The sequence below is a fragment of the Odocoileus virginianus genome, chromosome 6 (genome assembly GCF_023699985.2).
Source record: "Odocoileus virginianus isolate 20LAN1187 ecotype Illinois chromosome 6, Ovbor_1.2, whole genome shotgun sequence".
Lineage (NCBI taxonomy): Eukaryota > Metazoa > Chordata > Mammalia > Artiodactyla > Cervidae > Odocoileus > Odocoileus virginianus.
In genome coordinates, this window is record NC_069679.1 from 9,595,778 (window position 1) to 9,619,282 (window position 23,505).

At 44.9% G+C, this 23,505-nt stretch overlaps 1 protein-coding gene across 7 annotated transcripts in view; it reads left to right on the top strand.

Moving 5' to 3' along the window:
• The window catches only part of PAQR5 (progestin and adipoQ receptor family member 5), a 94,355-nt gene that overhangs the window by 54,034 nt on the left and 16,816 nt on the right, over window positions 1–23,505 (top strand). For 5 of the 7 annotated variants that reach the window (XR_011488157.1, XM_070468717.1, XM_070468716.1 and 2 more), the window contains exons 3-4: window positions 18,850–18,977; window positions 21,820–22,025. Coding sequence is in view for 6 of the 7 variants with exons in the window: in XM_070468717.1 (XP_070324818.1) it covers window positions 18,850–18,977; window positions 21,820–22,025 (334 nt within the window). In the remaining variant the exon portion in view is untranslated. Of the gene's footprint in view, window positions 1–18,410; window positions 18,560–18,849; window positions 18,978–21,523; window positions 21,660–21,819; window positions 22,026–23,505 lie in introns of those variants that run through there. The other 2 variants (XM_070468719.1, XM_070468718.1) reach the window with 2 other exon arrangements.

Genomic DNA, 23,505 nt, shown 5'->3' on the forward strand with positions numbered 1-23,505 from the left:
GCTTGGCTAGAAGAAGTTGCATCACAGGCCTCAGCTGATCCCCCAGGGAGCTCTGGAGTGGGGTTGGTCCTTCAGCATTGTCCCCAAGGAGAAAAGAAGGCGAGGACTTTGTATCCATCCTTAGCAGGGGGTGTGCTGCCCCTTAGCAGCCAGCATAATGTGGGCAATGTAGCAGTTTTCAGCCAAAAGCGATTTCCACTGGGAGATGAGTGGCTCAGTTCTTAAGATTGGAAGGGTTGCATCCCAAGTCCACCATGACAAGAAGGCATCATTCTTTAACTGCCCTGGCCTGGAATTAATTGTAACCAGATATAGTCAACATGGCCCCAACCAACGACAAGAAGCTCTGAGACGTGTAAGAAAGCACTTATGGTATTTGGTGAGCACCAACTCTCTTTACTGTGCCCCACTTCTTGGATCTGAGGACTAGTGGCTTTCAGCAATTCTAGACATTTACAGTCCTAGACATTTGACGCTTTTAAACTGTGGTGCTGGAGAAGACTCTTGAGAGTCTCTTGGACTTCAAGATCAATCAATCCTTAAGGAATTCAACCCTGAATATTTCATTGGAAGGACTGATGCTGAAGCTGAAGCTCCAATACTCTGGCCACCTATGCGGTGAGCCGACTCATTGGAAAAGCCCCTGATGCTGGGTAAGATTGAAAGCCAAAGGAGAAGGGGGTGGCAGAGGATGAAATGGTTAGATAGCATCACCTACTCAGTGGACATGAATTGGAGCAAACCCTGGGACATAGTGAAAGACAGGGTAGCCTGGTGTCCTGCAGTCTATGGGGTTGCAAAGAGTTGGACTTGACCTAGCGACTGAACAACAGCTATAGACATTTACCAATTATCTCTTCAAATATCACATCAGAATCATTGTATTTTCTCCTTCCAGAGAAATTTTTGCTATGTCTCTTATTTGCTTTTTTGCATCTTCTATTTCTTAATCTCTCTGACTGCATTCTGGGTAGTTTCTTTGAATGTACTTTCAGTTGGCTGATTTCCCTGTCAACTTGGTGTAGTATGCTATTTATCCTTTCAATGACTTTTTATTTCAGTTATTGTTTTTAATTTCTTAAAGTTGCATTATCTCCATTTCAAATCTGCTTGTTTATTGTTTATTTGTTTAGCTCTTTCTTTAGAAATACTTGAACATAATTATTTTATATTTCAGTATCTGTTCTTTCGTCTCTGATGTCTCCTGTTTTTGCTGTTTCTCATTCGTGGCATTTTGTTTCCAGGTGTGTGCATGCTTGCATTAAAATAGAAATCCTTCAGAGAGGATTTGCATTTGTTTTGTTACTTGCCTGCCTGAAGAAACTACAAAACTTTGATTTCTGTTTGTAACCATGGTAAGTTTTCCACTTGAGATTTCTTGGACCATGATGTTGGTATGGATTTGGACCATGAACCCCCTATGAAGATGAGCTGATGGTCCTGAATTCTTGGGAGAGATTTTTTTTTTTTTTTCAGAGAGACAACTTTTGTAACTGTCTCGTTCTGTCTGGTAGGATTTATTTTGCATTCACTTCTCTTCAGAGTCCTAGTTTTATTGATGCAGTCTCCTCTTAGGTTCCCTGCTTTTGATGGGTCTTGGATTTCATCTTTTATTTGCAAAGCTTGGCAGCAGAAACTCTGATGGTGAGAGCAGCTCACCTCATAGAGTTCCTGGCTTCCTTTGTTTGAGGGTTTTATGGCTTCCTTCCTTTTGTGCCATCTTGCTAATACACTTATCTAGTACATGATTCAGGCTTCATGTAGCATTTTAATTGTTTTCTTTGAAGGATCTTCATGACATCTAATCCACCATCCTACCAGAACCAGAAGTTCCCCAGCTATTCTTCCAGGCCCTTTCTGCATCACAAGGGTCCAGCAATCCCTTCCTTCTGAAAACTTTTATAACATCTAGCATATCCATGAAATGTTTGTAGCAATCCTTGACTCCACTAGGCTGGATGCAGTGAAGCATCCTGGGCTTTTCAATGTAACTAACAAGGGTTTGCATCTTGCTTCTGCTATTTCTTCTGACTTTGGAAATTCCATCTCATAGAACTTCACCTTCCTCATCTGTAAAATGGCCTTGACAGTTGCTACCTTTCAGTGCTCTCATGATGAACAAATAAAACTGCATTTTCTTCTGCCATGTGCTGGGTCTGAATCAGGAGAATAAATAAAGGTCACAGACTATATGTCTAATATATAAAAGTCAAAATGAAGCTCATAGTTACATAAATTCTACCTTGACAGACATACCTTCATAATGACAAAAAAACAACATGTAAAGCTGTGATTCCCAGGTGGTGCTAGTGGTAAGGAAACTGCCTGCCAGTGCAGGAGACCTAAAAGGTGCAGGTTCGATCCTTGGGTCAGGAAGATCCCCTGGAGGAGGACAGGGCAACTCATACCACTATTCTTGCCTGGAAAATCCATGGACAGAAGAGCCTAGCGGGCTACAGTCCATGGGGTTGCAAAGAGTTGGACACAACTGAAGCAACTTAGCACAATGCCAATAGAATGCCAAAGACAACTGAACTTAATCATTATTGTACATGTCTAGATATGATGTTGATGAATTAGTGATGTTTGGATGAGTATAATAGTGCATTAAAAAGCAGAGACATTACTTTGTCAACAAAGGTCCATCTAGCCAAGGCTATGGTTTTTCCAGTGGTCATGTATAGATGTGAAAGTTGGACTGTAAAGAAAGCTGAGTGCTAAAGAATTAATGCTTTTGAACTGTGGTGCTGGAGAAGACTCTTGAGAGTCCCTTGGACTGCAAGGAGATCCAACCAGTCCATCCTAAAGGAAATCAGTCTTGGATGTTCATTGGAAGGACTGATGTTGAAGTTGAAACTCCAATACTTTGGCCTGATGCAAAGGGCTGACTCATTTGAAAAGACCCTGATGCTGGGAAAGATTGAGGGCAGGAGGAGAAGGGGATGCCAGAGGATGAGATGGTTGGATGGCATCACTGACTCAATGGACATGGATTTGGGTGGACTTCGGGAGTGGGTGATGGATAGGGAGGCCTAGTGTGCTGCGGTTCATGGGGTCGCAAAGAGTCAGACATGACTGAGCAACTGAACTGAATACACGTAATTCATAAATTTACATGTCTATTCTATAAAATATATTTTTCTTGCCTTCATTTCAGCAAAATTATGAGATAACATTGTAATAAACATTATCACATAATTTGTGTTCTGTTAACAGTGATGCCAAATTAAACCATGACTCATGAATCACGGTTCTTAGATTTTTTTTTATTTTAATTAATTTCATTTGCGAGAAATTTCTGTTGAGTTTTTACTCAACTCTGCTGAGGCATAGGAACTAGAATTATCAAATAATATTCTTAAAGCCACCTTTAGAATCAGAAATTACGATAAATTTTGCATGTCAGTTTCAAACATTGTAATGCAGTTTCATATAATGATTATAACTGAGTGGTAGAATTATTAAATATTTTAATTTCATATGAATCATCATCTCTTATATTGCTGTTTTCACTCTTAAAATAGTATCTATATCTATATAGTAGTTACTTGATTTTTCTTTTTTTCAAGAAAAAGTTATTATAAAAAAACCTGAAAATAGTATCTTGCTCAGTTAACATTATACTTCAGTCAGCAATGTCCAGAAAAATAATTTCTGTGGGAATCAATTTCAGGATTGTTTGTGAATCTCCTATTTCATAGTCCACAGACGTTCTGTGTCCTTATTTGAATTTTATTTTATTGAAATATCATTTTTGCTGAATACTTCATGTATGGTTCCTTTAGAAAAGTTCTAGAGATATTTAAAATAATAAATATACATTTTTAATCCCTTTAAAAGTGAAATAACCAAACCTAGATTTTTTGGAGGCTTTTGCTAAACACATCCCATAGCAGATATCTATGGACAGCTCAGGTTCAAAACTAACGTCATTTCCCACCAAAGGTGGGATTTGCTGTATTTGAGGACCTTCTGTTGTTTCACTAATTACTTTGTCATCTTGCCTGAATTTTATCTAAGCATTTAATGACATTTATTTGGCATTCCCATTGTATGCATCAGAGTAGTTTATGGTCAGATTTGATATGTGTTTCAGCAAGATGTCCCGTATTGGGGAAGCTTCAGAGGATGTCATATATAATCTGAATTGTTTCAAAGAAAGGCTTCAGTTGTCCTAGTAAGAAATCGAAACCATGTGCTACCATCTCCAGTTCTAAGAATGTTTTTGGATTTGGGGACAAATTTGACCTTGTATTAGTTTTCTCTTGTCACCATAACAAATTACCACAAATCTGATAGCTTAAAAAGAGGATAGACTATCTTATAGTTCTGTCAGTTAGAAGTCTCACACGGGTGTCACTAGGCTAAAATCAAAGTGTCAGTGGAGGCTCGATGGGGAGAATCTGTTATCTTGCCTTTTCCAGCTTCTGGCGACCACCCACATTACTTGGCTCCCGGCCTACTTCCTCCATCTTCAAAGCCAGCAGTGTTGCAGTTGTCAACCATTCCTCCAGAGCCACATCTCCTTCTTTCCTCCACTTTTAAAGACCCTCATGATTACATTAGGCCTACCTGGATAGTCCAGATAATCTCCCTATTTTAAGGTCAGCTGATTAGCAATGTGAATGCCACCATGACCTTAACTCCCCTTTGCCATGTAACCTAACATATTTACAGGTTCTAGCAGTTAGGACATGGACATTCTTGAGAGGATATTGTTTTGCCTACTGCAGATTTTCCAGTCATGTTATCACAAGCTTGTCCATGGCAGATTTTTAAGTCAATGCCTAGAATTTGAAATTGGTTTTCTAGTTCTTAGATCAAAGACTGTATATTGTACTGATGGAATGTATCATTATACTGATATTATTATATATAGTATATGTTATTATACTGGCGAAATGCTCCACTGTTTCTGCTTCATCACTTCTTCTATAGATCAGCACTGTGTATTATGCCCATCATTCAGTGGGACTTCTCACCCTGGTACACCCTACCTGTGCTGAGTAACATTTACTTTTTAAGAACGTGCTATATGTCTTTGTTTTTTTCACTTTATTGTTCATTAAAGTATTAATGTCCTTTGACTCCTCCATCCAAGATACAATGATCATTTCTTTTCACTACTTTGTTTCCATCTTATATGTTTGGCCAGAAGAGATTTACCGTCATCTTATATACATACGGCATTGAATGTTTGGAAAGCATCTTTATTCCTGACTGAATACTGGACACGTTTTTTAAAGAACATTGCCCCAGTGTTCTAAATTGACCTTTACCTGTAATTGCCCCCAACAATGGCTGGCTATTGATTCAGTCTGTTTACAGTTCTAGTAATTGTGCGTGGGTTGTGTACCAGTGATGTTTTATGCTCTTTAGGTTGAGAACTTAAGTGTTTTCTTCTACCAGCACCAGCCACAGTCTATTCCGCATGAGACAGTGGCTTGGTGTCAGGCATCTTGCGGAACTCACTAAACGGCGGGTTATCCTTGACACGGCAGTCTGTGGCCTGCTTTCTTCCCTCCCCGTTCTCTCCAGGCCGCTGCCCACCAGCAGCTCACCAGGCTCCTCGCTGGTGTCTCACTGGCCCCCCCCTGACTTCTCATGCCCGTGTCTTTGGTTTCATCTCCACTTACCTAAAGGGCACCTCCTCTTGTGTGATGCACTGGATTCCAGGCAGGGAGGGGACAGCACAATGCTGAGCCGGGAGCTTGGGCTGGAGGCCAGAGATGGCGGCGAAGTCTGCATGCCCTGGGAGCGTGTGGGAACGCAGACGCCCCAGCCCCACCAACTGCCCGGCCGATCTCAGACACCTGCAGGAGGGCGGTGCAGAGGCGCTGGCTTAGAGACTTTGTCACCCCGCCTCACCACTCGCAGCTTGTCTTAGTCAGCTCCCGCTGCCGTAGAAAGTAGCACAGGCTGGGTGGCTTAAATTTCTGGCGAGCAGAAATTTATTTTCTCACAGTTCTGGAGGCTGGAAGTTCCAAATCAAGGTGCCAGCAGGGTTGGATTCTTCTGAGGTCCCTCTTTAGCTTGCAGAGGCCACCTCCCTGCGATGTCCCCCCTCGGTCATCCCTCTGCCTGCCCATCCCTGGGGTCTCCCCGCATGTCCAGATTTCCCCCTCTTGTGAGGGACACCAGTTAGATTAGAGTATCTCTCTTGTTTTGACTTTATCACCTCTTTTTTTCCCCTTAAAAAGTTTTTTTTTTTATTTTTAAGTGGAACAAAGATGAATATTTTTAATGATAAAAGGTAAAATTCACAAAGAAGATAGACATCATAAGTGATTAGACACCTAACAACAAAGAAACAGAGATGCATAAAGCAAACATCAGAAGAAATATAAGGGAAAAGAAAAAATATATATAGTCATAGTGAGACGTATTAATAGTTCTCTGAGAATATTTTATCAAGTGCAGAAAAAATAATAAGAATAGAAGCATCTTGAATGATGTCATTAATAATTTATATGTGATTTATATTTATATTAATTTTATATCCTATACAAATGTATTTAAAATTTTGTATCTCATACATTGTTACTAGATTTCCATAGGACATTAGAAAAACTGGCTAGAAGATAAACCTTACTAAGTTCCAAAAAGTAGAATTCTGGTTTTTTTGTGATTCAGTTATACATATACACATATATTATTTTGGAAAATACTTTCAATTATAGGTTATTACAAGATATTGACTATTGTTCCCTGTGCTATACAGTAAACCTTTGTAGCTTGTTGCATATCTATTTTTTAATTAGACATCTAGCATTCTATTCATACTAAGTCACACAAGTGAAATCAAAATGCCATAAATGTTTTAGTTAGGATAAAATTCTTAAGTTTTCTAAAAATATACATTATACTTACTTATATATAGGTATACAAAAGCTTTTCTACTATGCTTGATAAAGACTTGAGAAAGAACATCAAAAAAAAAGGAGATGGAGAAATCGGAAAACAAACTAAGTGAAATGGGAGACTGAATATGAAATAGGAAAAGTGAAACAAACTAGATAAAAGTAAGAGATTCTCATATAGTCCAGTTGTTTTTAAACATGGCTGCTCATTAGAAATATACCTGGAGCTTTGGAGGAAAAAAAACAATACCTGGGCATTTGTAGTTTTTAGAAAATTCCAAGATAATTCTGATATGCATCTGGATTTTAAAAAGTGATTGCAGGTTTTTCTATTAAATGATAGTTTTGGTGATACAGAATTCTGTTATTTTTCTGTTGAACAATCCTGATACAATGGTATTGAGTAATAGTTACATAATCACAATAGTAAAGGACGTTTATCAGTTTTTACAATCAATAGCCAGACATAAAATAAAAGATAATGATAATTGCAAGCCATAATGGAAACATGATTAACCTAACAATATAAAATAATTACATACACTTGGGAGGGTCAAGCAGAGTGATGTGGTAAGTGGAAGTGCATACATGCACATGTTTTCATCTGTTCAGCCAGTCCATGTCTTTTGGTTGGTGCATTTAATCCACTGACATTTAAGACAATTATCAGTATGTATGATCCTGTCACCCTGTTTGTTTAACCTATACCCTGAGCACATCATGAGAAATGCTGGGCTGGATGAGTTACAAGCTAGAGTCAAGATAGGCAGGAGAAACATCAACAACCTGAGATATGTGGATGATAGCACTCTAATGGCAGAAAGTGAAGAGGAACTAGAGAGCCTCTTCATGAGGGTGCAGAAGGAGAGTGAAAGAGCCAGCTTAAGACTAAATATTAAAAAAACTAAGATCATGGCATCCGGCCCCATTACTTCATGGCAAATAGAAGGGGAAAAGGTGGAAGTAGTGACAGATTTCCTCTTCTTGGGCTCTAAAATCACTGCAGATGGTGACTGCAGCCATGAAATCAGAAGACAATTGCTTCTTGGCAGGAAAGCTATGACAAACTCAGTGTGTTGAAAAGCAGAGACATTACTCTGCTGGCAAAGGTCTGTTTAGTCAAGGCTATGGTCTTCCCAGTGGTCATGTATGGTTGTGAGAGTGGACCATAAAGAAGGCACATGCCAAAGAATTGATGCCTTCGAACTATAGTGCTGGAGAAGACTCCTGAAAGTCCCTTGGACGGCAAGGAGATCAAACCTGTCAATCTTAATGAAGATCGACCTTGAATAATCACTGGAAGGACTGATGCTGAAGCTAAAGCTCCAGTATTTTGATCATCTGATGGGAACAGACTCATTGGAAAAGTCCCTGATGCTGGGAAAGATTGAGGGCAGAAGGAAAAGAGGGCATCAGAGGATGAGATGGCTGGATGGCATCTCTGATGCAACGAACATAAACTTGGGCAAGCTTTGGGAGATGGTGAGGGACAGAGAGGGCTGGTGTGCTGCAGTCCATGGGGTTGCAAAGAGCTGGACATGACTGGGTGACTCAACAACAGCAACGTGATCCTATTACTGTTTTCTTAATTGTTTTTGGGTATTTTCTATAGATGGGTCTTTTCCTTCTCTTGTTTTCTACCTAGAGAAGTTCCTTTAGCATTTGTTGTAAAGCTGGTTTGATGATGCTAAATTCTCGTATCTTTTGCTTACCTGGAAAGCTTTTGATCACCTCATAATCACCTCTTTTAAAACTATCCCCATGGGACTTCCATGGTGGTCCAGCAGTTAAGAGTCCGCCTTGCTATGCGGGGACACGGGTTTGATACCTGGTGGGGAGGGAACTAGATCCCACATGCCACAAATAAGTTTGTATTCTGCAACTAAGACCAGGTGCCGCCAAATAAATAAAAATAGATATATATTTAAAAACACTATCTCCAAATACAGTTACATTCTGAGGTGCTGGAGGTCAGAGCTTCAGTATATGAATTTTGTTTTTGCTGTTGCTCATTCACCCAGTTGTGTCTGCTTCTTTGCGACCCCATGGACTGCAGCACTCCAGGCCTCCCTGCCCCTCACCATCTCCTGACACTTGCTCAAGTTCGTATTCTTTGCATTGGAGATGCCATCCAGCCGTCTCATCCTCTGATGCCCTCTTCTCCTTCTGCCCTCAGTCTTTCCCAGCATCAGGGACTTTTCCAATGAGTCATCTGTTCCCATCAGATGACCAAAATACTGGAGCTTCAGCTTCAGCATCAGTCCTTCCAGTGACTATTCAGGGTCTATTTCCATTAAGATTGACTGGTTTGATCTCCTTGCCGTCCAAGGGACTTTCAGAAGTCTTCTCCAGCACCACAGTTCAAAGACATCAATTCTTTGGCATGCTGCCTTCTTTATAGTCCATCTATCATAACCGTACGTGACCACTGGGAAGACCATAGCCTTGACTATATGCACCTTTGTCGACAGAGTAATATTTCTGCTTTTCAACACTGTCTAGTGTTATGGGAGATAGAATTCAGAATAATGGCACCACTTTAAAGAGAAACAACTAAGGTTCAGAGAAGTGTGTGACTGTCCACAATCACACTGCAGGCTGAGAGGGGAAAGCTTCATCTCTAGTGAGTCCTCCAGAGTGGCAGGGAGGATCATGTGAAAGACCAGGACACAAAGTCTAATGTCTCAGCTTTGCCCCCACTAATTCTGGGATCTTGCATCAGTGCCTTCACCTCCCTGGACCTTAGTTTCCTTTTCTGTGAAATGGGGACAGGAAAAAACTGTCCCTCACTAGGCCGTGAGGATTCAGTGAGATCTAGACAGAAAATGCAGATTACTACAAAAAATGCAGGCCTGTGGCCTGATAACCCCACTCTGGCAGCTTCTCCGCTTTGCCATCAAAATCCACTCTTACTTACCGCTAGCCAGGTTCGATTATTTTCCCCAGGTGATTTGCAGTTTAATAACTGGAAACACCAAGAGTTTGAAATAGTCACAGTGGAATTTCAGGCATCAGCTGGCAGGCGCATGGGGCCTTTCTTGGAAGCCGAGTGTGTGGCAGGCACTAAGCAGAAAACCCACTGACGTACCCTTCCACCTGGCTGCCTGGGGGTTCTCGCTCCTAAATTATAGGCTGCACACAATTTGATTTCATTTCACTCTAAATTGGTTGGCCTGCAACCAGGGAGGCAAGGTGGAGTCGTATCAATTCTGCTGTGCAAATAAGCCAGCGTCTGGTAACTCGGGGCTGCCTAGAAATGAGGCCCATTTACAGAGCATTAAGGCAATGACTGTGGTTTGCCTTTTGGGGTCAAACTAGGCACGAATGCAAAATTGTTTTCAAATGTTTTGTTGTTCAGATTTATGTAGCATGTAAATCCTAGGGACTGAGGAGCCTTGTGGGCTACAGTCCATGGGCTCACAAGAGTTAGACGTGACTTACTGATATCTATTCTCTGAGGATCTACCCAATGCAAAGCGCTTTGCTGAGGCTGGAGCCAGACTATGGCAAGAACTTGTCTCCCTGTGCTTGGAGGGGTTCAGGGCTGAAGTGGACCTAACAGTGCCACCTAGTGGGCGGAAGGGCAAATTGGGGAGGCAGAGGCTGGTTGCTCGGTCGCTCAGTTGTGTCCAACTTTGAAACCCCATGGACTGCAACACACCAGGCTTACCTGTCCTTCACCATCTCCTGGAGTTTGCACAAACTCATGTCCATTGAGTCGGTGATGCCATCCAACCATCTCGTTCTCTGTCGTCCCCTTCTCTCAGTCTTTCCCAGCATTAGTGTCTTTTCCAATGAGCCAGATCTTTGCATCAGGTGGCCAAAGTATTGGAGCTTCAGCATCAGCCCTTCCAATGAGTATTTAGGACTGATTTCCTTTAGGATTGACTGGTTTTATCTCCTTGCAGTCCAAGGGACTCTCAAGAGTCTTCTCCAGCACTATAGTTCGAAAGCATCAGTTCTTTGACGCTCAGCCTTCTTTATGGTCCAACTCTTCCATCCGTACATGACTCCTGGAAAAACCATAGCTTTGACTATATGGACCTATGTCAGCAAAGTAATGTCTCTGCTTTTCAATACACTGTCTAGGTTTGTCACAGCTTTTCTTCCAAGGAGCAAGCATCTTTTAATTTCATGGCTGCAGTCACCATCTGCAGTGATTTTGGAGCCCAAGAAAATAAAGTCTCTCACTGTTTCCATTGTTTCCCTATCTATTTGCCATGAAGTAATGGGACCAGATGCCATGATCTTAGTTTTTTGACTGCTGAGTTTTAAGCCAGCTTTTACACTCTCCTCTTTCACCTTCATCAAGAGGCTCTTTAGTTCCTCTTTGCTTTCTGCCATAAGGGTGGTGTCATCTGCATATCTGAGGTTGTTGATATTTCTCCCAGCAATCTTGATTCCAGCTTATACTTTATCCAGCCTGGTATTTCGCATGATCTACTCTGCATACAAGGTAAAATAAGCAGGGTGACAATATATACAGCCTTGATGTACTCCTTTCCCAGTTTGGAACCAGTCTGTTGTTCCATGACCAGTTCTAACTGTTGCTTCTTGACCTGCATACAGGTTTCTCAGGAGGCAGGTAAGGTGGCCTGGTATCCTTATCTCTTTAAGAATTTTCCACAGTTTATTATGACCAGTCAAAGGCTTTAGCATGGTTAATAAAGCAGAAGTAGATGTTTTTCTGGAATTCTCTCACTTTTTCTATGATCCAGTGGATCATGCCAACAGATGTTGGCAATTTGATCTCTGGTTTCTCTGCCTTTTCTAAATCCAGCTTGAACATCTGGATGTTCTCGGTTCACATACTTGGTTCACATGAAGCCTAGCTTGAAGGATTTTGAGCATACCTTGCTAGCTTGTGAAATGAGTGCAATTGTGTAGTAGTTTGAATTTTCTTTGGCATTGCCCTTCTTTGCAATTGGAATGAAAAAGGACGTTTTCCAGTCCTGTGGCCACTGCTGAGTTTTCCAAATTTGCTGGCATATTGAGTGCAGCACTTTCACAGCATCATCTTTTAGGATTTGAAATTGCTCAGCTGGAATTCCATCACCTCCACTAGCTTTGTAGTGATGCTTCCTAAAGGCCCACTTGACTTCGCATTCCAGGATGTCTGGCTGTAGGTGAGTGATGACACCACTGTGATTATCTGGGTCATTAAGATCTTTTTCGTATAGTTCTTCTGTGTTTTCTTGCAACCTTTTCTTAATATCTTCTGCTTCTGTTAGGTCCATGCCATTTCTGTCCTTTATTGAGCCCATCTTTGCATGACATATTCCCTTGGTATCTCTTAATTTTCTTGAAGAGATCTCTAGTCTTTTCCATTCTATTGTTTCCCTCTATTTCTTCTCATCGTTCACTTAGGAAGGTTTTCTTGTCTCTCCTTGCTATTCTTTGGAACTCTGCATTCAGAAGGGCAGGTCACATGTTGTTGTTTTGTGACAGAGTGGCTCCCTTCCTTTCCTTTATTCATTTTGTATCCATCTGGACTTTTTTTTAAATTGAGATCTGCTTTAAATCCCACCCCTATGCTGTGGTTAATGGGCTTTTCATCCATGTATCGTATCAGGATAGCTGGTTAGAGGGAAGCACCTTTTTTCCTTTTCTTTTTTAAAAATTGCAGTGTGTTGTACTAATCTCTGCTATACAACAAAGTGACTCAGCTATACACATTTATGCATTTTTTGTATTCTTTTCCATTATGGTTTATCCCAGGAGATTATAGTTCTCTGTACTATACAGTAGGGCCTTGTTTATCCATTCTAAATTTAATAATCTGTAACCACCAACCCGATTCCCAGTCCATCCTTCTCCCCATCCCTTCCCCTTTGCAGCCGAAAGTCTGTTCTCCATGTCTGTGAGTCAGTTGTGTCATAGTTTAGATTGCACATATAAGTGACATCATATGGTATTTGTTTTTCTCTTTCTGACTTTTCACTTAGTATGATAATCTCTAGTTATGGTGTTGTTTTGTTCTTTCTTACAGCTGAGTAATATTCCATTGTGTGTATGTACCATATCTTCTTTACCTCCTCTCCATTCATCTGCCAATGGACATGTAGGTTGTTTCCATGTTTTGGCTTTTGTGAGTAGTGGGAAGCAGGTTCTTTTAATCTGGGCCTAACACTAGGCTTGCTGTAAGGCATCTTCCCCAGGTCTGGGGCCAGATGCTTAAATGTGGTCAAGTTGTCCAGTGTGTGAATTTCCCAGCCCCTCTGTTTGTCTCTGGCTTTTGACTCTGTCAGCATCCTCTCTGGCCTCCTAGAATGCAGGGTCCAAAGAGAGAAGGCCAATACTGTACCCTGAGTCACTGTGGACAAAGTGTAGCTGACTCCCCTCTGGGTCTCGTATCCACTGTCCCGCTATAACCATCACTGTGTCTAAGCTGTCCTGCAGACCTGCCTCGCTTCCTCCTGTGAGCCATGCCCACATGCCTGAGGTTCCGCAGGCCCCTTGTCGTAAGACCTCCTACTGAATGAGATCTGCTACACTTACTTATATGAAGAAGTGAATAATGAGTATCAGGTGCTCCTTTCTAGAGCCCTTGTATTTCAACAAGCGGCCAATGCTTTAATAATAAAAAACTTTTTTTTTAAGGAAGATAGCAAGAAACATAAGAAGTAGAATGATAGACCTATAGTTTCTGCTGGGGGCTTTCCACATGCCCACCAAGCAGGTGCCATCCTCACATGGATCAAAGGCTGAAGGCCACTGGCCCGTTTGCCTCCTTGTCAGCGTGGACATCACCAGGTGGCCACCACCAAAATCAGACTGATTATATTCTTTGCAGCCAAAGATGGAGAAGCTCTATACAGTCAGCAAAAACAAGACTGGGAGCTGACTGTGGCTCAGATCATGAATTCCTTATTGCCAAATTCAGACTTAAACTGAAGAAAGTAGGGAAAACCACTACACCATTCAGGTATGACCTAAATCAAATCCCTTATGACTATACAGTGGAAGTGAGAAATAGATTTAAGGGACTAGATCTGATAGACAGAGAGCCTGATGAACTATGGACGGAGGTTCGTGACATTGTACAGGAGACAGGGATCAAGACCATCCCCAAGAAAAAGAAATGCAAAAGAGCAAAATGGCTGTCTGAGGAGGCCTTACAGATAGCTGTGAAAAGAAGAGACATGAAAAGCAAAGGAGAAAAGGAAAGATATTCCCATCTGAATGCAGAGTTGCAAAGAATAGCAAGGAGAGATAAGAAAGCATTCCTCACTGATCAATGCAAAGAAATAGAAGTAAACAATAGAATGGGAAAGACTAGAGATCTCTTCAAGAAAATCAGAGACAGCAAGGGAACATTTCATGCAAAGATGGTCTCAATAAAGGACAGAAATGGTAGGGACCTGACAGAAGCAGAAGATATTAAGAAGAGGTGGCAAGAATACACAGAAGAACTGTACAAAAAAATCTTCACGACCCAGATAATCACAATGGTGTGATCACTCATCTAGAGCCAGACATCCTGGAATGTGAAGTCAAGTGGGCCTTTAAGCATCACTACGAAGAAAGCCAGTGGAGTTGATGGAATTCCAGTTGAGCTATTTCAAATCCTAAAAGATGATGCTGTGAAAGTGCTGCACTCAATATGCCAGCAAATTTGGAAAACTCAGCAGTGGCCACAGGACTGGAAAAGGTCAGTTTTTATTCCAATCCCAAAGAAAGGCAATGCCAAAGAATGCTCAAACTACCACACAATTGTACTCATCTCACACGCTAGTAAAGTAATGCTCAAAATTCTTCAAGCCAGGCTTCAGCAATACGTGAACCATGAACTTCCAGATGTTCAAGCTGGTTTTAGAAAAGGCAGAGGAACCAGAGATCAAAGTGCCAACATCTGCTGGATCATCGAAAAAGCAAGAGAGTTCCAGAAAAACATCTATTTCTGCTTTATTGACTATGCCAAAGCCTTTGACTGTATGGATCACAATAAACTGTGGAAAATTCTGAAAGAGATGGGAATACCAGACCACCTGACCTGCCTCTTGAGAAATCTGTATGTAGGTCAGGAAGCAACAGTTAGAACTGGACATGGAACAACAGACTGGTTCCAAATAGGAAAAGGAGTCCATCAAAGCTGTATATTGTCACCCCACTTATTTAACTTATATGCAGAGTACATTATGAGAAACGCTGGGCTGGATGAAGCACAAGCTGGAATCAAGATTGCCGGGAGAGATATCAATAACCTCAGATATGCAGATGACGCCACCCTTGTGGCAGAAAGTGAAGAGGAACTAAAAAGCCTCTTGATGAAAGTGAAAGAGGGGAGTGAAAACGTTGGCTTAAAGCTGAACATTCAAAAAACTAAGATCATGGCATCTGGTCCCATCACTTCATGGCAAATAGATGGGTAAACAGTGGCAGACTTTATTTTCTTGGGCTCCAAAATCACTGCAGATGGTGACTACAGCCATGAAATTAAAAGATGCTTACTCCTTGGAAGGAAAGTTATGACCAACCTAGACAGCATATTAAAAAGCAGAGACATTACTAGCAAAGGTCCATCTCGTCAAGGCTATGGTTTTTCCAGTAGTCATGTATGGATGTGAGAGTTGGACTATAAAGAAAGCTGAGCGCCGAAGAATTGATGCTTTTGAACTGTGGTTTGGAGAAGACTCTTGAGAGTCTTGTGGATTGCAAGGAGATCCAACCAGTCCATCCTAAAGGAGATCAGACCTGAGTGTTCATTGAAAGGACTGATGTTGAAGCTGAAACTCCAATACTTTAGCCACCTGATGTGAAAAGCTAACTCATTTGAAAAGACCCTGATGCTGGGAAAGATTGAAGGCAGGAGGAGAAGGGGACGACAGAGGATGAGATGGTTGGATGGCATCACCGACTCAATGCACATGAGTTTGAGTAGACTCCGGGAGCTGGTGATGGACAGGGAGACCTGGCGTGCTGTGGTCCATGGGTTCATGAAGAGTCGAACACGACTGAGCGACTGAACTGAACTGAACTGAACAGCAGCCCTGGTGGGCAGACTGCTGCAAGCTGAGACTCCTGCTGCCCATTAGAGAAGGCTGTCCACTGTAATCTGGGAGTGTCATCAGAAACCATGGTGAATCAAAACCTAAAATTTTTTTATTTTAGCTAATCAAAAAATTAGCTAAAACCCAAACCTAATTCAAACAGTATTTCTTCACTGGACCTTGAACCAACTTTGTTCTTCCTCTCCCCCTAGTTGACCAGTTTCACCCAGAATTGAACCAAGATGGGAATGCCCTCACCATCTGGTAAGCTGATGTCACCCATTTCATAGATGAGGACACTGAACTCTGAGAGCCGTGGCCCAGCTTAAAGTCATTTAGCACCTCACTGGCCCAGATTCGACTCTTTGCCCTGCTTTCTGCAGTCATCCAAGAGACCACTTGACTCAGAATCTCAAGAGGTAGCAGAGGTTATGATACACTGTTTTTTCTTGTATTTTTGAAATTCTTTATTATTTTTTAAATCATTTTGAAAAATAGAAGTATGGTTGATTTACAGTGTTGTGTTTCAGCTGTATAGCAAATTGTATAAGCAAGTATAAAGTGAAGGCATGCACTTTGTTATACACCTGAAACATACATCTGTATTTACATACATATGTATTCTTTTCCATATTCTTTTCCATTATAGGTCATTACAAATATTGTATATTTTTGAATCAAGTTTCTCTCTTAAACTAAGAAGTTGGTAACCAGAATGGGAAATGAATGTCTAGGTTGGAATTCTCCCAGCCTTCCATTCCTCCCACAGCCCTAGAAAACCAGATGGAAACCTTTAAAATTTATCATGACTCGATTTACATTGGTTCAGTTCAGTTGCTCAGTCATGTTCGACTCTTTGTGACCCCATGAACTGCAGCATGCTAGGCCTCCCTGTCCATCACCAACTTCCAGAGTCTACTCAAACTCATGTCCATTGAGTCGGTGATGCCATCCAACCATCTCATCCTCTGTCATCCCCTTCTCCTCCCGTCTTCAATCTTTCCCAGCATCAGGGTCTTGTCAAATGAGTCAATTCTTCACATCAGGTGACCAGAGTATTGGAGTTTCAGCTTCAGCATCAATCCTTCCAATGAATATTCAGGACTGATTTCCTTTAGGGTGGACTGGTTGGATATCCTTGCAGTCCAAGGGACTCTCAGGAGTCTTCTCCAGCACCACAGTTCAAAAGCAGCAACTCTTCGGTGCTAAGCTTTCTTTATAGTCCAACTATCACATCTATACATGACTACTGGAAAAACTATAGCCTCGACTAGACAGACCTTTGTTGGCAAAGTAATGTCTCTGCTTTTTAATATACTGTCTAGGTTGGTCATATAAGCAATTTACATTACATAAATTTATTGTCATTATTATTTGTCTCAATTAATCTACTCATTTTTATTTACCTTTCAAAGATTATAGCAACATTCAGCTAAATCAATGGTTCTTAACTAGGGGAGGTTTTGCCCCAGGGAACATGGCAACTTTGGGAGACATTTTTGGTTGTCACAGCTTGGAAGGGGGGCATGGTGGGTGCTATTGGCATCTTTTAGGGAGAGGCCACAGATACTACTAACAATGCATAGGATAGCCCCCCCAACAACAAAGAATTGGCCCCAAATGTCAGCATTGTCAAGACCCAGAAACCCTGATCTGATCAAACCCCTGATCTGATAACGCAAATCCTGCTACTTCAACAAATGAAGCTCTTTCCTTTTCCATGTTCCTCCCAGCCTCCATCCCACCATGTGTACTTAAATGTCTGTAGTTCTAACCATCATGGTAGGAATACAGTCGACATTCCACTTTTGTTTCACTTACTGTTACATCCTGAGCTTTTGTTCCTCATGCCTCCTCATCTCCACAATTACCGACTGTATTTCTTTTTAATTAATTTGTTTACTTATTTTGGGCTTCATCAGGTCTTAGTTGCGGCACACAAGCTTCTTTCTAGTTGTGGCGCTGGCTCTAGAGCAGTGGGCTCTGTAGTTGCAGAACATGGGCTTAGTTGCACCGCACAGTATGGTGGTAAAGAACTCAGCTGCCAGTGCAGGAGACATAAGAGACGCGGGTTTGATCCCTGGTTCAGGAAGATCCCCTGGAGGAGAGCTTGGTAACCCACTCCAGTATTCTTACCTGGAGAATGCCATGGACAGAGGATCCTGGTGGGCTACGGTTCGTAGCGTCGCAGAGTCGGACACAACTGAATGAGCATGCATGTGGGATCTTAGTTCCCTGACCAGGAATTGAACTCACCTCCCCTACATTGGAAGATGGATTGTGAGCTAATAGACTGCCAGGTAGAGCTTCATAGTTACCGTTTTAAATGGCTGTAACGCAGTCCTCCAAGCAGCTTGACACCCCATATTTTATCTGACCAGTCCAAGTTTCTCATCTGGGGTGAGGTGGTTGCCAAGAGCCTTGCCAGATGGGCTGCCTGAGGTGGGGGGTGTCTGTGTGGGCCTTCTCCTCCACCTGCAGCCCAGGCTGATGCCATCATAGTCTTCATCAAAAGGCCTTTGTGAAGCGCTCTGGTGAATATACCTTGGGCCCCGGGGGGATCTCCTGCAGAGATCATCCTACCAGCCCCTGACATGCAGGGCTTATTGGCTCAGACAGGCAGCATATATGTCAACCATCTGAAGACCGGGCTGTAGGCCCCAGGCAGAGGGTGCAAAACCAGATTCTTAAGCAACATTCATGACAGAAGTAAGTGCCTCTGGGAATGGACAGATAGGCTGGATTCCCAGAGGAAGTCAGGGTCTTGAATCCGCTCCTCCAGCTGACTGCAGGCTCCTGGGAGGACACGAGATTTTAGAAGCCATGGGAAGGAAGCGGGAAGCAGCGTGACAGATCAAGGACTCGGGGTCAGGTGTTCCAGGCTCCAGTGGACAAGTACACAGCCTGGGAGAAAGGCGGATGCTACCAGAGACGTTCCCCTGAGACCTTCTGGCCACCCTCTTGTGTAACCTCAGCGTCCCTTTTTCTTCCCCCTACAGGTGTTCCATGAGCAGGGCATCCTCTTCGGCTACCGACATCCACAGAGTTCCGCCACTGCCTGCCTCCTCAGCCTTTTTCAAATGACCAATGAGACCCTCAACATCTGGACGCACTTGCTGCCCTTCTGGTACCTCCCGGCCCACTTGTCCAGCTGTCTCATGCAGAGCCTGGGAACCGGGGCTTCATTAAACACAGCTGGGATGGGGCAAGCTGAGGTTCCATGCTGGAATGTGGGGGACTCCCCCCGTGGTGCATGGGTGTGGAGCCGGGGGGTGTGGGTGAGCTCTAGGGCATGGATTACTGTAGAATTTGAGGGGCTCCTGCAGCTCCCCAGTTTTCCCTGCTCCCTGCTCCAGGGCCTGATTTGAGAGCATTGTCTTATTCAGTCTTGGAGGCTGTCTGAGTCTTCTAGAAGCCCTGGCTAGCACTCCCTACCTTGACCTCTCTGGGCTTTGCATGTTCCCATCTGCGGAGCAGGAGCGAGAGTCTGCACTTTTCCCAGGGTTGCCCCGAGGGTTATCAGAGGAGATGTGGGAAAAGGCATTGGGCACAGAGCTATGGATGCTTATGGTCATTCTGGGACCACAGCCGCTATGAGGCACTTGGTCAGGCAGCACTTGAATGGAGCCAGCCAAGAGAATGAATGCTCTGGCAAGTGCATGCACACAGGTGGGAACTGCCAGGGAGGTGAGGAGGGACCTGGCTTAGAAAGATGGGGTCCAAAGACCAGCTTCGCACACCCAGTGCCTGGGCATAGCGAGTGGCGGGTAGAGATGGGATCATAGTATGTGAGAGTTGGAAGGACCTCGGAGGTCACACAGGCCACCGGCCCCCTCACACCACCACCAGCTGACACAGATGCGGCCCAGGGAAGGGCGTGGCTTGCTTATATCTCATGGCAAGTTCTAGCACAGGCTAGTTTCTGGACTTCCCTCTTCCGATTGTATTGAGGACCAGAGGGAGTAGGAGGGACCCCAGGGTGTGCTGCAGGCGGAGAGGGGCCCGAGGAAGGAGACCTGCTCAGCCAGCAGTCAGACCTGGGCCAAAATGTGCAGAAGGCTGCTTGTGCCAGATGCATCAAGGGCAGAGAAGAGAGAGCCCAGGCTTACTGTGGGATGGGACCACCTGCAAAGAAGCCCTAGGGCCTTCAGCCTGGCCAGGAAGGCAGCAAGGTCTGCTCAGGGAGGCTCTTTGTCGTATTAAATTGAAGTAAACCTAGATAAGGGCTTCCCTGGAGGCTCAGTGTAAAATCTGCTCGCCAATGTAGGAAACACTGGTTTGATCCCTGGGTCGGGATGATCTCCTGGAATAGGAAATGGCAACCCACTCCAGTATTCTTGCCTGGGAAATCCCATCATGGACAGAGTAGCCTGGCGGCTACAGTCCATGGGGTCACACAGAGTTGGACACAACTGAAGCAACTAAACGACAACAAAATTTAAGTAAAAAGTCTAAATGCTGATACACTGTAGCACTGCAGAAGGGAATAGAGTTGTCTTCCTGCAACCCCTCTTGTCCTCACTGGAGTGGCTGGGGTGACCTGCTCTTTGTAATCCTCCCAGGACGCTTTTCTAGAGACTCGAGCATCTGTGACGTGTGTGTGCACCCAGCACCTGCTTCCCTCCTCCCTCTGCTCCTCCATTGCTTCTGCCTCGAGATCTCTGTCTGACTCTGGCTTTTGTACAGCTGTGCGGCGTTCCATTTTCTGGATAAACGACAGGTGACTTAGGCTGTTTGGAAGTCTGTGTTGCTACAAAGTACCAGCCTGGCCATCCCTGTTGGTGGGGCTTGCGTTGCTGCATGCACATGCCTTTGTAGTCATTCTACAGCTGAGCCACGCTGGCCAGAGCGCCCCACTGGGCCCGACGCCCCTGCACCACCAGGGCCCTGAGAGCACAGCACGGAGCAGCAGGAAGGGCTTGGGAGAGCAGGAGAAAGATGCCCCAGGGCCGTAGGACTCGGGAATAATCCCAAGATGGTAAAAGGATACGTTTTGAAGAACAGCAGAGGGAACAGATCACAAGCGTGGGCACAGATCACAAGTGTTGCAAGAGGATTGAGCGATGTTCCCGCGGTTCCCCATGAAGAGCTTTTAGTCCCTTCCCTGGGGGAGTTGTGGGAAAGGGACCTGACTCTCTAGGAGTGGTTCCTGGAAGCGAACAGCTTCTGCAGGAAAGACCCCCTCACTTGGGTTATGGGTTGGGCAGACCTGACGTGGATCTATGCTGTGTTTCTGTAAGAGACGAATCTGGAGGTCTAGGCTTGGCTGAGACGGAGCCTTGGGACCAGGCCCCTCCGAAGAAGAGATGGTGATATTAGTGGAAGAATAGCATAGAAGAGGGGGTAGAAAATAGTCCTGTTGCCTTCTAGACTTTCCAGAAAGAGGGGTTGTTTCTCTTTGAGGGGTCTTCCCACAAGGGGAGCCTGACCAACCATGGAGAGAATGACAAGGCCAAAGTTGGATCCTATGAGGAATGGCTGAATGCACTGAGGTTCTTTAATGTGAAGTTCAGAGAGGTGGGGAGGGATTATGAAGACAGTGGTGAGATATTTGATGGGTTTGTTGTCTGTGGTGCTGATAGGGAGAACTAAGACTGATCCAGTGGAGAGAAATTCCAGGGAGACAGATGGTAGCTCAGTGAAACTTTCAAACACTCAGAACTGTCTTGAAAGGTGGTGAGCTCCCCATCCCTGGAAGCATGCAAGCCAAAAGTGGAGAGTCACTTGGGCAAGAAGCTGTAAGAGGGATCTGTCACCACATGCAGAGTACGCAGACTGGACCATTGCCCTTCCTGTCTATGTCCAAACAGTAAGGACCCCACTCACTCTTCCTTGCTCCTGGTATGTCATCAAAGTGAGACCATGTAGGGGCTGGTCATCCCAGGGGAAGGGAAGGCAGGCGAGAGTCAGGTGAAGGCGGTAGGAGGAACCCTCACCCCAAAGGTTGAGAGTGCACCCCTGTGTTCCAGGTTCTTCTCGTGGAGGTTTGTGAGCACCCTGCAAGCGACGGACATCCTGAACGACAGCTACTCCTGGCCTCTGCTAGTGTACATGGGCGCCAGCTGCTTGTTCCCCCTGGCGTCCAGCTGTGCACACACCTTCAGCTCCATGTCCAGAAACGCCCGCCACATATGCTACTTCCTGGACTATGGCGCCGTCAACCTCTTCAGCCTGGGTGCGTGAGGCCCTGCTCTCGCCTCTGGCCCCCGAGACCGAGCCACCTGCCCCTTCCCCTGGGAGCTGGGCTCACTGCGAGGCTCTGCTGAGCTTGCAGAAGGGTCACTGCCATGCCCGGGCCCCTGCCCGGGTGTCTGATGAGGGTTTTAAAAGAAACTTGTCCAGAGGTGTGCTGGCAAACACTGAACCACCGGCTCCCTGGGGGCAGAAGTCCCAGTCTGTGGTGAGGGCTGTATGGTGTATGTACTCCCGCCATGGCCGGCTTCCAGCCACCCACCCTGACAGCAGGGCCCTGAGCTGTGGAATACCGTTACACCCGTGCTATAGATGAGAACAGGAAAGGTCAGTTACCCAGGTTGCGCAGCTTGTAAATGGCAGAGCCAGGGCCTGGGAGCCTCAGGGCCCCTGCCTGTGGCTTCCTCAAGTCCCCGGGCCTGGATCCACCTCCCTGGAGCTCCTTCAGTGATTCCCTCATTTCCACTCCTCACTGGGAAGAGCTCCCTAGGGACAGTTCATGCATCTTCCTCATCTGGTTTTCCGGTCCTTAGCTGAGAGTCTGACTTGGGGGGATGCTCAGTAAACCTGAGAGGAAGGTCTAGTCAGTTGAGAGAGGCTGGGGGTCCCCCTGGGGCTCCCTTGCCTGCAGCCACCTCTCCTCCTCCCTGACCCCGTGGAAACCCCCAACCCCTGGAGGGTGGCGTTTGCTCAGCTTCCTCGCTGGTGTCCCACTGTTCCCCTCCCACTCAGCCCTCCCGTGCATGTGCGCTTTGACTAGGCTCTGGCCATTTTAATTCCCTGCTTAAAATCCTTTGGTGGCCCCCATTGCCTGAAAGGGGATGTACACTTTCATTGGTCTGGCACCCAGCGCTGTGTCCTGCTCCTGTTCCTGGGAAAGCCCCCTCTGCCCCCCAGCACCTGTCGGAACCTCCAAAGGGCCAGCGCCTTTGCTGCGTGCACACCCATCCTCAGCACCCACCTCACCCTGCCACCTGGAGGCTTTCATCGGCTTTGCTTCCCACTGCAGTTCTGGCAGGCGCTGGGGCTCCCTCGCTCATGTCACCCATGGGACTTGGCCCCAGCCAGTATATACAGACCGCGCGCCTCTGGGGCCACGTGGGAGCCTCCCCACAGTATCAGGCTAAGAGAAGGGTCTGTCTGTCCTCCTGCGGGCCGTTCCCAGCTGGCATCGCACAGGCGACCTGCAGGAGTGGGAGTGCTGTCCCAGGTGGTGGTGATCCTTGGCCCTTACTGCCTGTGGGACCCTGGGCACATCCCCCAGCTTCCCTAGATCTCAACAAATAGGATCAAAGGCAGAGGCTGAACTTGCGTGGCTTGAGGCCTGCTGCAGCTTTGAACTTGGATTCCAAGTTCTCTCTATCTTTGGATAACAGGTGACCTTAGACCCGACCTTAGGCGCTAGGCTGACAGATCTGTGGCTGCCTCTCCCAGAGGGACCTCGGCCTGGAGAGGCCTCAGGT